The sequence below is a fragment of the Mustela lutreola genome, chromosome 1, assembly GCF_030435805.1.
Source record: "Mustela lutreola isolate mMusLut2 chromosome 1, mMusLut2.pri, whole genome shotgun sequence".
NCBI classification, from domain to species: Eukaryota; Metazoa; Chordata; class Mammalia; order Carnivora; family Mustelidae; genus Mustela; species Mustela lutreola.
The window spans coordinates 280110612-280124826 of record NC_081290.1 but is presented as its reverse complement, the minus strand read 5'-3'; the positions used below and the strand labels follow the sequence as shown (position 1 = coordinate 280124826).

General features: G+C 57.0%; 2 protein-coding genes across 5 annotated transcripts in view; one reads left to right on the top strand and one right to left on the bottom strand.

Annotated features, from left to right (window-relative positions):
• Window positions 1-660: 660 nt before the first annotated feature.
• TKFC (triokinase and FMN cyclase) lies at window positions 661-13817 on the bottom strand. 4 transcript variants are annotated; one of them, XM_059143830.1, is made up of 18 exons: window positions 13737-13817; window positions 12271-12386; window positions 9499-9688; window positions 8489-8599; window positions 8233-8414; window positions 6908-6986; window positions 6495-6584; window positions 5730-5764; window positions 5566-5650; window positions 5385-5474; window positions 4736-4852; window positions 4294-4413; window positions 4004-4141; window positions 2264-2370; window positions 2056-2159; window positions 1887-1920; window positions 1690-1779; window positions 661-1391 (listed from the first exon to the last, which is right to left on the bottom strand). In XM_059143830.1, exons 2-18 carry the CDS (start codon window positions 12271-12273, stop codon window positions 1230-1232), a joined length of 1737 nt encoding a protein of 578 aa, XP_058999813.1. In that variant the 5' UTR covers window positions 12274-12386; window positions 13737-13817; the 3' UTR covers window positions 661-1229. The 4 variants fall into 4 exon arrangements, with proteins under 4 accessions (XP_058999813.1, XP_058999829.1, XP_058999822.1 ...); XM_059143846.1 differs by having other exon boundaries at window positions 13730-13779; XM_059143839.1 differs by having other exon boundaries at window positions 13705-13766.
• A 17-nt stretch (window positions 13818-13834) lies between these two features.
• The window catches only part of DDB1 (damage specific DNA binding protein 1), a 31287-nt gene continuing 30906 nt past the window's right edge, over window positions 13835-14215 (top strand). The window contains exon 1 of the mRNA XM_059143808.1: window positions 13835-14125. Within this exon, the coding sequence (XP_058999791.1) occupies window positions 14065-14125 (61 nt within the window). The 5' untranslated portion in view covers window positions 13835-14064. The remainder of the gene's footprint in view (window positions 14126-14215) is intronic.

Genomic DNA, 14215 nt, shown 5'->3' with positions numbered 1-14215 from the left:
GATGGGCCTGGCGAGGGCCGTCCTGTCCCCACCCCGCACCGGCCTCCGCGGCCCCTTCCTGCTTGCCCGCGTGCCATCAGCGAGTGCTTTCAGACCTGCTTGGCTTGGGTGCAGTTTCCGTTCAACCGCTGAGCTTTAGAGTGTGATTTCTTTGGGTGTCCCATTTGCCCATCTGGATCCCTAAGAATCTGTGAATTCTGTTTAAGTTAATTGCTGAGAAAAGCACGGCTTTTGGGTGTGGCGTGTACTGGAAAACAGGAATGGTGAAAGAGCCCAGCGGCACAGACCCTGCCCTTGGGTCTCAGGTGCTAGGGGAGGGGTGGGAATCATTTTGACCTGGGGCTGAAGCCTTAGTGCCTGGGGCATCAGTGGGCCCACTGGTTCACACCTGGAAAAAGTTCCCTCAGCAGAAGCAGGAGCTATTGTTTCAATGTGGTTTTGTTTTTTAATTTTTTTTATTTTTATTTTTTTTTAAAGATTTTATTTATTTATTTGACAGAGAGAGATCACAAGTAGGCAGAGAGGCAGGCAGAGAAAGAGGAGGAAGCAGGCTCCCTGCTGAGCAGAGAGCCCAATGTGGGACTCGATCCCAGGACCCCGAGATCATGACCTGAGCCAAAGGCAGCGGCTTAACCCACTGAGCCACCCAGGCGCCCCTGGTTTTGTTTTTTTAAAGATTTATTTATTTGACAGATCACAAGTAGGCAGAGAGGCAGGGGCAGGGGGTTGGGGAAGGTTCCCTGCTATGCAGAGAGCCTGATGCGGGGCTTGATCCCAGGACCCTGAGATCGTGACCTGAGCCGAAGGCAGAGGCTTTAACCCACTGAACCACCCAGGTGCCCCTCAGTGTGGTTTTTACTTCACTTGCTTTTCTATACTCTCTCAAGGTCGGAAGGCCTTTCCCAAGGAACCTTACAATCAAGTTAGCATGGCCAGTTAAAGGCCATGGTAGCACCCAAGGAAAGTGCCTATGGCAGAGGCCCTGAGGTGGCTTGGGGCACGGACAGAATTCTATCTCCCCGAAAAGGGAAAAGGCAGGGCCAAAGTCCTACCCAACCCACTTGCCCTGCAGTTCCCGAAGGAACTTTCATGGCTGGTAGAGGTTGCCTGCTGAACCCAGGACAGGCCCTGGGGGCAAACGGTGAGGGAGGGTAACAGCTGGAAGACAAAAAGAAGCAACGGTGGCCACCTCTGCCCAGCAGTGAGAGGCACCAAGGTCCAGGATGTCCTCACACACCCGGGCTCTGCAAGGCCTCCAGGATGGCGCGGAGGACAGCTGCGGCTGCCACTGCCCCAGGGTCCGGCTGATCCAGCCGCGCAGAGCTGATGTAACTGGCTCTTCCCGCCCCAGCTTCCATGTTCTTGGTGGCCTCGGCTGCAGCTTCTGCACTCTGGGTGGGAGCATGGGAGCAGGTTCAAGGACAAGCCAGCAGGCCTCCTTCCTCCACGGACCCTACACCCTCCTGTCCCAGCCCTTCCAGCACCCTGAGTACTGTCACCGGGGTGGAGAGGTCACCTCTCCTATCTCTAGCAGGGCCATAGGCCACCATCTACTGAGGGCTTGCTGTGTCCTAGATGCCCCGGGGCTCCTCCTACCTCGAGCCTCACAGCAATCCTTTGATGCAGATGATGCTTTCCATGTTTGAAGAAGGAAACAGGTCTAGGAAAGGTATTAACTTGCTTGCTCACCTGGACCGCTTTGGTCAAAACTTGGAACAGACTGGCTCCTGGGCTCTTCCAGGCTTGGAGCTCCTGTCCTGCCGCCCACAGGGAATCCAGCTGGGTAAGGTGAGGGAGAGGGGAGTAAGGACAGGCCCTGCCACTGAGGGTAGCCTTCGAGGCTTCTGTTCCACCACAAAGAGGGAGGGGCGGGGCCAAATACACACCATTGTCCTGTCCCCTGGAGCAGCCTTCCCGTACCTGGCAGGGAGCAAGGATGAGTTAAGACTCCCTACAGGGACTCCCTGTGGGATGGAGAGGGGCGGGCTGGGAGCAGGTGACACCATCCACTAACCCCCGCCCACCCTTGGTCGAAGGCCTGGGGCTCTGGCTCACTTCTGCATGGCCTCCAGGCCGGCATCCATGGCAGCAGACCAGGCTGGCAGGTCTGTCTTGGCCTTGAGTGGCTGAGCCGCCGCAGTCAGGAACAGGCCATAAAGCTGGGGAGGACCAGAATGCTGAGCACAAGGGGCTGGCGTGCGCCTCAGCCAATCTGGGGTCCCTCTGGGTCAGTCGTTTGGTCCCAGGGGCTGCTGGCACTCACCGCCCCAGATGAGCCTCCCATCTTCTCCAGGAGCAGGAGGGACAATTTGGAGAGTAGCTGGGTAGGGCTGGCAGGGGGTGGACCCTCCTTCAGCCACCCTTGGATGGCTGCAGAAAGAAAAATGAAGAATTCAGAGACCCTCCCTCCCATCTGCTTGTGCCCCAATCAAGCAACTCAGGCCTCACTGCCAGGCGGAAGGCCCGGCCCCTGACAGAGGCTGAGGGGACCAACCTAGAAGATTCCCAAAGCTCCCTTTCTCCATCCTGGGTGCAGTCTGGGGAAGGCTGGGAAACGGGGACTGACAAGAACCTTGGGCAGCACGCAGAGTGAGGCCTGCCCCAGACACCCCCATGCTGACCTTCCAAGCCTCGCTTCCCAGCTTCATTTCTCCCCCTCAGCCCTGCGCGCCTCCAACCTCTCTGTTTTGCTGATGGTTGCCGCTGACTGTGTGCCTCCTCCAGCCGAACAGGTACACGAGCCTCGAGGGCAGGGAGGTTTATTTGCTTTGCTCACTGTTGTATTCAGAGCAGCTAGAGCTGTGCCAAGCCCGGGGGAGCCCTGATTTTTTGCCTGAACTATGCTGGATAATTAGGAGCTTTTCATTAACCTCCCTCAAGCCGAGAAAAGTAAGGACAATTGTGGGAGTTTCTCTTGAACCCAAAGTTATTATTCACTGTAAAACATCACATTTGGGGACGCCGGGCTGGCTCAGTCAGTAGAAGAAGCGACACTCTTGATTTTGGGGCACGTACACACACACACATACCTACATACATACATAAATTTTTTTTTTTTTAAAGATTTATTTATTTATTTTTAGAAAGAGAGTGAACGTTGGGGTGAGGCAGAGTGAGGGAGGAAGGGGAGAAGGAAGAGGGAGAGTCTTTTTTTTTTTTTTTAATTTATTTATCAGAGAGAGAGGGGGAGAGAGTGAGCACAGGCAGGCAGAGTGGCAGGCAGAGGCAGAGGGAGAAGCAGGCTCCCCGCCGAGCAAGGAGCCCGACGTGGGACTCGATCCCAGGACACTGGGATCATGACCTGAGTCGAAGGCAGCCGCTTAACCAACTGAGCCACCCAGGCGTCCCCATACATAAATTTTTAAAAACAGATTACTTTCGGGGGGCCTGGGCGGTTGAGCACCCGACTCTTGGTTTCAGATCAGGTCAGGATCTCAGCGTCAGGGGCTGGGGCTCTGTGTCCCGCTCCACACTCAGTGTGGAGTCCGCTTGGGTTTCGCTCTCCCTCTGCCCCTTCCCTGACTCACTTTCTCTCAAAATAAATGTAAAAAAATACTAAAAAGGTTACATTTTATTTTGCAATAGCAACCCTTCTACATTTATAGCGTCAGAAGAATCCTTTCCTGGGGAAAGGGGAAAAGATGCCAGGTTCTTGGCAAAATAAATGGCGGCCATTCCAACACGAACACTCGCCATGCTTTTGAAGATGTTCCGGTTCATAAAGTGCCCAAATCTCAGAACCCATGTTTGTTTGTTTTTTTAATTTTTTAAAAAAGATTTTATTTATTCATTTGACTGAGAGCATAAGCAGGGGAAGCGCCAGGCAGAGGGAGAAGCCGGCCTCCTGCCAAGCAGGGAACCCAACGTGGGGCTCCATCCCAGGACCCTGGGATCATGACCTGAGCCAAAGGCAGACACTTAACTGACTGAGCCACCCAGGCGCCTCTCAGAACCACATCCCACAGCAGCCCCGCTCCTGACGCCAGCGGGACCCCGCGCCCACCTCTGGCAGCGCGGCTGTGGGTGGTGCCGCAGTCCCCGTCGCCGGCAGCACGGTCCAGGGCATTCAGGTGGTCCTCCAGGCCCAGGAGGGTGGCGCACACCCGCTCCAGCACCAGCACCACCCGCTTCGAGGTCAAACCTGGAGATGGAGGACAGTGGCGCAGAGGCCCACCTGGCCCTTTCACAACCCACCACGACGGGTGTGGGAGCTGTGGGTTCAAGAGCCCCCACCCATCCCACACCCACAGGTGGAAGCCCCGGGCCTCCCTCCCCACCAGCAGGGCTTGGTACCTCCTGCTGTGGTGGAAACAGAGGCCTCCAGAGGTTCAGCAGGGGCTGCCCGGCTCCGCTTCCGCCCAGTCACGGGGACCTTGGCCACGTTAGGCCAGGCTGACGCGGTGGTTTCAGCATCTAGGGACAGCAGGACAACTCATAGACATGGGTCAGCCAGACAGGGATCAAGTGGGGCCTGGATTCCCCACCTGGTGTCTGGCTCTCACCATATCGACAAGCAAGTACCCAGTGCCTGCTGTATACAAGGGAAGTGTGGAGGGTCCCTGGGGAGGATCGTAATCCCAACTCCTCAAGCAACAGTTGAAGGCTGGAGTATCTACAGAGGGTTTCTCTACAGGGGTCATGGTCAGCCCTGATAGGGTGTCGTCCCTAACTCCCCCGTGGCTCCTTTGGGCCACAAGGATGCCTGGCTTGGATGACCCCAGCTTCCAGGTCTTACCGATCAGTTTCAGGAGAGGCTCATCCACCAGCAGAAGGGTGAGAGAGATGCCGGGCATCTCCAGGGCGGACATAAAGGTGCCCACCAGGGCACGGGCAATCTTCACCCCGCGGCCCTCTGCAATACAGAGCAGGAAGCCCATGAGGCAAGAAGCGGAGGATGGGCACTTGTCCCCACAGCATCAGAGAAAGAACCAGGAAAACAAGGATTTTGGAAGCCAGGAGGTTAGTAGGGAGATGGCCAGAATCCCTCCAGCCATCCCTCAAGGATGCCCCAAATTACCCAATTCCCTGGCAGTGCCCCCTCTATGGGGAAGATGGGTAATTACAAGTCTCCTTTCCTGAGTTCCTGCTGGGTGCAGGGCCCTGTGCTAGGTGTGATACATATGTTTAATTTCACGTAATCCTCACGACAACCCAGAAGCACAGGAACTATCACTGCCCCCTCTTTACAGACAAGGGCAGAGGCTCACGGCACCCAGCAGTCAGCTGGCAGTGATGGTCTGACTCAGGTTCATCTGCCCGCACAGGCCCTGCTCTGGGCCATCACAAGACCCCACTGTGGCTGCTTTTCTTCTGTCCAGCTTCAAAGGGCTTCAGGGAAAGGAGCTCCAGGGGCTGGGCAAGTCCCCTTCCGGTGTGGGGCTCACCTAGGGCACGGACAGCAGCGTCCGCTATGATGCCTAGTTCCAGGAACGACAAGCCACCGAGGTTGTTGACCATCAGCACCACTGAGGAGCCTGTGGGCAGATGCGACCCCCACATGAGGCTCTCCAGGCCGCCTGACCAGAGGAGGAGGAAAGGCTGGGAGACAGCATGATAGCCCCTCACCGGCCTGCACAGGCACATGGGACACGTTGGAGGAGGCCGTCATGTGGTCCAGCATGAGTGTCACAATCTCGTCGGCGCTCGCCATCTGTCGGAATGAGAGCCAGCAGTGAGCTTTGCTGGAAGGCCTCGGTCTGAGACCAGCCTGGGCCCAGGAGTCCGCTTACCTTTATCCGATGCACACCAGCTTCCCCGTGGATCCCTGTGGACAGATTCGGTCACTGCTGACCCACTCAGGGCCTGGGGACTCACTGATCATGTTTTCCTCGAGCATTTACGAAGTGCTCAGCACTAGCTAGGCACTGTGGATGTGAGGAGTGTTGAATAATGCGAAATGCACAGTCTCCACTCTCTGGGAGCTTACAGCTGGGCGGTGGAGACAGCCTTACTTAACTCTTAACTAGCTAAGTAGCTTTAACTGGAGGCAGTCACAGTGAGGCCACATGAGGCCTCTCTCCATCACTTTGGAAACACAGGGTTGGGCGGGGGAGGAAGAAGGGAGCTGGGTGGCCTCTGAACCGCCGATGAAAGACGGGCTGCATTCTGGCAGGGGCCGAGGGACCCAGAAAGGGCATGAGCAAAGGCAAGGAGGTAGGTGAGGCACAGAGCCCCTGTGGCCAGAGTCTGGGTATGGACCACAATGCAGGTGAAGAGACCAGACAGGCTGGGCCAGAAGAGATCCAAGCGCCCGCTTAGAAATACTAATCTTAGGGTACCTGGCTGGCTCAGTCAGAAGAACATGTGACTCTTGATCTCAGGGGTGTGAGTGTGAGCCCCACATTGGGTGTACAGATTACTTAAACACATCAACTTAAAAAAAAAAAGCCTAAAAAAGTATGAGATCTCTTAGGCACCAGCTCCCTCCCAGGGGATAAGATGTGGGCAAACCCCAGGGCACAGGCAGAGCCGGGGAGGGGCGGCCCCAAACTTACCCAGGCCCAGCTCCACCTCATCTGCTGCGAGCTCAAAGGTGGGTCTGGAGCCAGGGACGCTGCAAGAGGACAAGCTCACTCCCAGGGTCCCTGCCAGAAGGGAGGCGCGGAAAAGGTAAGTGTTTTGTTCTTGGTGTTAGGCGGCAGGCGGCAGGCACTGGCCACGCTTCGGGGGGCCTAGCCCACCGCAGCTTCTTCACTGAGCCTGGCTGCCACACTGGTCACCTCAGTGGGGAAGGAGAAACCCAGCCTGCGGACCCAAGGATACCAGTCCCCAGGAACTGCCCCAGGGAGACCTTCCCTCCGCCCCTGGGGAATCACCTGGAAAGTCACAGGGAACTTGCACCTAGTCAGTCCCAAGGTCAGCCTGGACCTCCCACCTTCCCCTTCCAAATCCCTGGGCCAGCACTCACCCATGGCCTGGGCGACCGCGCTCACACGTTTTGTGATTTCCTCCAGCCCCACACCCGCCTCAGCCAGGGCACCTGCCACCTGCGCCCACACAGACAAGAGGAAGCAGTCAGTGTATGGCTAGCGGGGAGGAGACAGGCTGGGGCTGAGTTTCTAGTTGGAAGAAGGCACCTCGGTACTACCACATCAGCCTCACCCGCCGTATTTAGGGCAGGGCACTTGCCTGCAATCTTCAAGAAGCCCAGTCTGTGGGAGCCAGAAGGGACTTCGCAAATAGAGAAATGAGCCCAAAGAAGGGACGTTGACTAGTCCAATGTCACACAGCTAGTTGGTAGCCAGTTTCCTGGTGACTCGCCTAGAGCTGGTTCTCCACAGCATATACGCTGTGGCTGTCTCTCCCTTCTCACGCACACACCCAGCCACTGCGTTTTTGCCAAGCACTCAGGGTGTGCTAAGAAGAAAAAAAGCTGACCGAGTGACAGTCCCTGCCTCGGAGGGATCGGAATCTGGGGAAAGAGATGACTGCAGACTGAACACTGAACGTGAGGCGGACTGTCACAGCGGGATGCCACGGGAGCACAGAGGAGGGGAGCCTCCACCCAGGAGGGACATCGGAGGTGGCTGTACAGAATCGCAGGAGTTAGCTAGGTCCAGAAGAGCTTGGGCAGTGAAAGGATTTTCACAGCCTTAGACGAAGCTTCAGCAAAGCCCCAGAAGGGACCCACAGCCCAGGCATGTGGTGAACTGGCATTAACGGAGCCCAAGATGCGTGATGGCAAATGAACTTAGAAAGTCAGGGAGGAGAGGTGACAGCGCGGTGGCCACCTGACCACAGAGCCTAGACTGACTCTTGGAGCCCCAGAGGGCTTTTCAGCAGGCGGACGACCTGGTCAAATACGCCTTTTCGAAAGGTACCTCTGGGGCAGCGTGGGGAACATGCTGGAGGGGCAGGCAGGAGGCGGGGGGGGGGGGCACGAGCAGCAGCTGCAGCCGGCTGGGCAGGAGGACACGGGCACAGACTCAAGGCCGGGACAGGAGGGGCAGGGCTCTGAGAGGCATGTGCAGCTTGGAGGCAATTCAGGAGTCGGATGACGAGGACAGGGCAACTGGCTGGGTGTGGGGGACGAAGAGGGAACGGTCTAGGAAAACACTTAGATTCTGGGCTTAGGGAGTTGAGGGGATCAGGGAACACTGGGGAAAGAGTGGCCTCCTGGGGCAGGGGCTGGGCTGGCTGGAAAGGTCCAGGTCCCTGGTGCTGCGTGGAAAGAGAAGGCTGGGGGTTGCGGGGAGCCGGCCAGCCAGCCAGTGTCCGGGTGGGAAATCTCACCTTGTGAATGAGCACTGTGCCGCAGAGTCCCCGCCTGCCCGCCTTCTTCAGGACGGTGAAAGCGCTGTCGTCCCCAATGACCACCATCTCCACAGGGATGCCCTCAGCCTGGGCCTGCTCCCGGGCCAGGCCAAAGTTGAGCCGATCCCCAGTGTAGTTCTTCACGATGAGGAAGGTCCCCACTGCAGAAGCAGCCAGCAGGGCCCCGTCAGCGCCTGCCCTCACCACAGCAGCCCCTCCCGCCTGCCAGGCTTACCTGTGCCCGCCTGGGCCACTGCCCTGATAGCTGCCAGGATGCTGCCCACTGCCGGGGAGGTGAACACAGCTCCTGCGATGACCCCCGTCAGCATCCCCTTCCCTATGAAACCTGGAGACAGAGCAGATGCTGGCTGGGGACCTGTGCCTGCGGTCCCCGGGCCTTCCCACGCTGCTGGGCGTCATGGTTTGGTGAGCCGTTCTGTGTGCCTGGTGCTGGAAGAGCCCCGGGGGCGCCCTCCTTGGGAGCGGTCTCCTCGGAGAGGCCTTCCCTGACTTCCCAACGGAGGCAGTCATCACCCTGCACCCAGTGACTCCCTGTTCTGTGTTCCCACTCTTCTGTCTTTGCTTCTTCACTTAACATGCTCTGGAAGGTTCTCTCTCACTTACACATTTACCTGGTTACATCTCCCTAAATGAGAAAAGAAGCTCTGTGAGGGCAGGCACCTTTTTTTTCTGGCTCAAGGTTATATCCCTCATGCCCCAGACAGTGCCAGATGATGAAAGGTGCCCATAAAGGGTGCTTAGTGGATGGATGGATTTGCCAAGGGAGACAGGAGAGGAACAGAGGATACAAAGCCGGGTCTGTGGACCCCCAGGAGTTCTTGAGAGCTCACATCCCTGGCACTGAGCGGGAAACATTCCAGGGCTATCTGTGATGTATGTGAAAATGTGGGGTGGGAATTCAGAGGAGGGATACTACTCTAACTTAGAAAAGTCAGGAAGGCTTCATGGAGGAGGGGGAGGGCTCAGGGAGGCCTGGAGAGCCAGGATTCACAAAATCACTGACTCTCAGAGCTGGAAGGAGCCGAGAGATCACTTGGCCCATAAGATGTAGAGACTGAGGCCCAGAGAAAAGCCTTGACTAGCCCTAGGTCACAGCCTGAGGGACTGAGACAGCCCCCGACCTGGGCTCTGTCCTAAAACTCCTGGCAGCACTGAGGATCTCCTGGAGCCCCCGTCCACTCTGCCCAGCACCTGCCCCTCACACCTCTGTCCCAGACTGCTCACCGGCATGGGCAGGCTCATGGCCAGACCCCCCACCCGACAGCAGCGCCACCCGGCCCTTGAGGCTGTCCAGGTCGGAACGGAGGGCCACGCGGTGGCCGTGCAGGAGCTGCAGGCTGGGGTTGCAGGCCACCAGACCAGCCAGGGCATCGTCGGCACAGCCTGCCACCGTGTTCACCAGCTTCTTGGACGTCTGCAAGAGAGGAGCCGGGAGGAAGTTCCAGGTGCGGTTGGCAGGGACAGTCCCCGCCCCGCCACAGCGCTATGCTGGAGACCCATTAGCCATAAGGACTCCAGGGACACGGCAGTATCTTGAATTGGGCATGACTTTCTCAGGCAGATATTTCTGTGAGTTCACTTAATTTGGGACTATTGATTAAGGGCAAAATTTATGAACTGTTTTGGACTACGGCTTAAATTTATCTAGAAAAAGGGCTTCAGTGTAGACCAAAGAAGGGAACCAGAGTCCTGAGTCTAGAAGAATTTAATAAAATTAGGGCCCAACAGCCTTCTTCTGTCAAAGCCCCAGGCTGAGGCTCCTGTGCCAGGAGAAGGCATCAGAGAGGCCCTACACTCCTTTGCTCTGGTGCCAGACAAACATTTCCTGAGCCTCTTGGTGTGCCCAGTGTTCATCCACAGAACGCTGCTCCTACCCTTGATGGAAACAGAAAGATCGTCTCCACATGCTGTGGGAGGTGCTACGCAAGAGGAATGTGCTTGCCTCCTCAGTGGCTCCTGGGAGTCTTTGTGAAGAAGGAGAAGGAGTTAGGGAAGTCAAGAGCGTGAGGGGCATGGGGGGAAGGGAAAAAGGACGAGAATATTCCAGGCCGAGGGAGAGTACACACCAGGGTCTGGAGATGTGAACTCGGACAGTGGCCAGGGCAGGAAGCAAGTTAGAACAACTTAAGCAACCAGTGACCACCAGGAAAGGTGGGCAGGTCCTCACAAGCGGAAGGTAGAACCTGGCCGTGGGGAACCTCTGGCGGGAGGGTCTAGGGCAGCTGGCCTGAGGGTAGGGTTGAGTGGACAAGGGGTGCAGGCAGAAGTAGACAGCGTGGGGGCTAGCGTGTCAAAGGCTTTGGGTTCTGCGGTCACGGTCACGAGCTCTTGGGCTTAAATCCCATCTGCCTCTCACCAGCTGTGAGAACTCAGGGAAGACACCTTGTTGTTCTGACCTTTGTCTTCCTCAGCAAATCAGAGGCTTAATAAACTAGAGTATACACCTGTTGTAGATTTAAGACCTGAACACAAGGCAGTTACTCCCTTTCTCAAGCGGACTCTGAAAAGCTGGTGCCAGCTTCTGCCTCCATCACAAAGAGGGAAAGACTGGAGCCCAATGAGGAACCAGACGGCAGGCTCCCAGCGCCGCCTGGTGGCCCTGGGCAGCTGCTGCCAATCCAGGTCCCATCAAAGCTCATTTCCAGGAGGCTCCTACCCCAAACCCACAGGCACCTGGTTCCCCTGAGCAAATTCTGGCCTTTCCTGGGCCTGGGCAAGCGCCAAAGCCAAGCCATCTTCTCTGGTCTAAGGAGAGCAGCCCAGGTCAGCAGGAAGCAAGCAGAATGATAACGCTGTTATGGGTTCTGTTCCCAAATAGTGACTGAGAGCCAGACCCAGGGTCCAGGTGCTTTTTAAGCATGTTTTACTCAATATTCCCAATAACTCTATGGAGGAAAGATTAGCCTGAAGAAGACTGAGGCATAGTTTAATGACTTTGCCCAAAGTCACACAGCCAGCAAGTGTCCAGGTCGGCCTGACTCCAAAGACGGTTCCATTTTAGTCTTATCATGCTGCTCTCCCCAGGGGCTGAAGGGAGGCTGAGACTGGCAGAGGTCTTGCCCTAGTAAGGGCATGTGCTTGTGGCTCTCAGAGCCCTCTGGGGACTGGAATATGCAAAGAAATTGTGAGTTGGTCTCAACTTCAAGTCCAGCCTCCAGTGCCACCACCCTCCAAGAATGTACTTCCCCCCCTACCCCGCCCCAACCACCATCTCTGATAGCCTTGCCTGGGATTTGCAACCACTTTTGACCCAGAGCCAAAGGAGGGCTCGGACACCAGTGCCAACCCTGGTTCCCAGCAGCCTGAGAGGATGGAAAAGGAAAGGAAGTTGATCAGGCACTGAGTGAGGCCCCCAGGATTCTGGTCTGATTAACACCTCGCAGCCACTTGTAGTTTGGGCCTTTATCTGCCTCACATTGTAGATAAGAAGGAAAAAAAAAAAAGCTCAGAAAAATCAAGTCTCTTGTAAGAAGGTCTCTGGTTGGTGACAGGCTGAAATTTGAACCCAAGTCTGTCCAAGGCCTGCTTTGGTTCAGATCTAGTTCTAGAGTGGGCCTGGAGCGATGCCCCCCCCCCCCACCCCCGGGCCATGCCGAGCTTCCCACAGTGCAGATCCCACCTCTGGGACCAGCCCACACTTGTCCCAGGCTCAGGAACAGACATCAGATCCCTCAGGGCTCCTGGTACAGTGTCTATTAAAGAATACCTAACCAATAATTTTCTGATCTAAATGTATGACTGAGACCAGGGCCAGATGGGTCCTGCAGGGACTCAGGGGCTGCAGCCCTGGGTCTGGCTGGGACCAGCTGGGAAATGGAAGCAGGGATCAGGCCCTGAGAAGAAGGATGACTCTCTCTCTCTTAACCTCTCTGAACCTTAGAAGGCAGCAGTGTCTCTTCATCAGGGTGTAAGGAATTCCAGCACGCCTAGGGCTGGCACCCCCACTGCTCCAAGACCACAGTGTCCTTCCTCTGCCCCGGCCCTCATGGGACTCACCATGGTGGGGAGACTCTGAAGCACGCAGAGTTCACACCTTTGCACTGAGCCGCTGGAGGACAGGCAATCCTGTGGGTGCTAGCGGGGTCCAAGCACCGTGACAACGGCAGCGGCACCTGCAGAAGAGGCAAACAGTCTGGGCTGCTGGATGCACCGGCAGCCTTGAGGCACAATCATGCTTCCAAGGCCCTAGTAATGAGGGAGCTGCCCCAGACTTTGATCCAAGTCCAAACTCTAGTACGTGCACTGGGGATGGAGAAGAGCATGGGACTGACCAAGGTTCACACCTGCACTTGGCTGCTAGAAGACAAATCAATCTATGTTGGGCACAGGGCTGCCTTTATGCACCCCACCTCCTCACCAAGGGGCAGTTACCCACAGAGTAACTTCACCTCTCATGTGGGCATCATGTGCAGTGAGTTAGTTTACAAAGATCTTCACACACTTGGTTTTGGCACCACACCAGCAAGGAGGCAGCTGAGTCTGTGACCCCATTTTACTTCTGGGAACCAGACTCAGAGAGCTCTAGTGCCTTGTCCAAGGTCATAACAGTTAAGAGCCAGAACTCAAACCCACACCTAGTCTTTTGACAAAGCCTGTATTCCTTCTCCTGGTAAGTCTGTGCCTCCCAAGTCAGGGAGAGCCCTTGGTGTAGGAAACTACACAGGTAAACTACAATGACGTTTTAGCTCCCCGCAGTTCAGAGGTCTCTTGGGGTCATCCAGGCTCTTATGCTACGTGTCTGCAAGAGGTAGTATCCATACTAGGGTTGCCACCTGGCTCTGCCTTCGACTTACTGCGGGATGTTAAGTAAACCAGTTCCCTTGAACCTCAGCTTCCTCATCTGTAATACGGGGGGGCTGCCTTCTCTGTGGCATTCTGAAGCTACTCCAAGCCACGAAGCTTTCCCTTACTCCTTGCAAAGCCTCTCTGCGGGGAGTGGCCTGGAAATTGGGGGTTGCTTTCCTGGGCCATTAACGGTCCCACCCAGGAAATCCTGGTTTTGTGTTTGAGGTCAGAATTTGTACAGCAACAGGGGCACGAATAATGCTGGGCAAGTGGCCCAGTGGGCCCTTCAAAGTCTGAAAAATAAAACCTAGTTTAAACGGGACAGGCGAGCCTCCTGGTGGCCTTCGAAGTGAGGCGGGGTGATCAGTCCTTGTAGGGTCAGGCGAGGGTACCGACTGAGTTTGGATGAATGCGGGGGGTACTAAGGAGAGGGAGGTCAGGACCTGGGTTCTAGTCTGCGAGGTGCACAAATTGCCGTTACCCCCTCCCCCTCAAGACCTCTGCAGTACTTCCGGTTCCAAAAGGGAGAACAGCCCCGAGAGCTCCCAGAGAAATGGAAGGGGACGAGGACAGGGTCTGTGGATGGGCGAAGGGCGTGGACTGGGGCGAAGGTCGGCTCCGACAGCGGAGGGGGTGTCCGCGCACCTCCCCCACCCGCTCACGCCCGCACCAGCCACCTCCGTAGCAGCTGCCGCTTCACAATGACCCCCGACGGCGCGCCCTCATCCGGGTACTCCGCGCTCTGGCGGTAAGAGACGGGGCGGGGCCTCTGGGAGGCGGGGCCTCCTTTGGTTGGCCGCCTGGGGCGCCGTGAGTCCTCCAAGAGGCCAGGTGAGGCCGTCCCGTGATGCCCCGCGCCCCGGCCGCTCTGGCCTGCAACGTGTCTCTGGGGCGGAGGCAGCGGCAGTGGAGTTCGCCGCGCGCGGGTGGGGGCCCCGTCTCTTCGCCTGTGTCCATTTCTCTATCGTTGCGCTCGAGTGCCGACGGGCGGTCCCAGACCTCGACATGTCGTACAACTACGTGGTAACGGCGCAGAAGCCCACCGCCGTGAACGGCTGCGTGACCGGTGAGGCTGCCAGGGCAGAAGACCCCGCGAGGGAGGGAGCTGGGGGGAACCGAGGCCTAGGGAGGCCCGCGGCCCCTGGGGTGGCCGGGC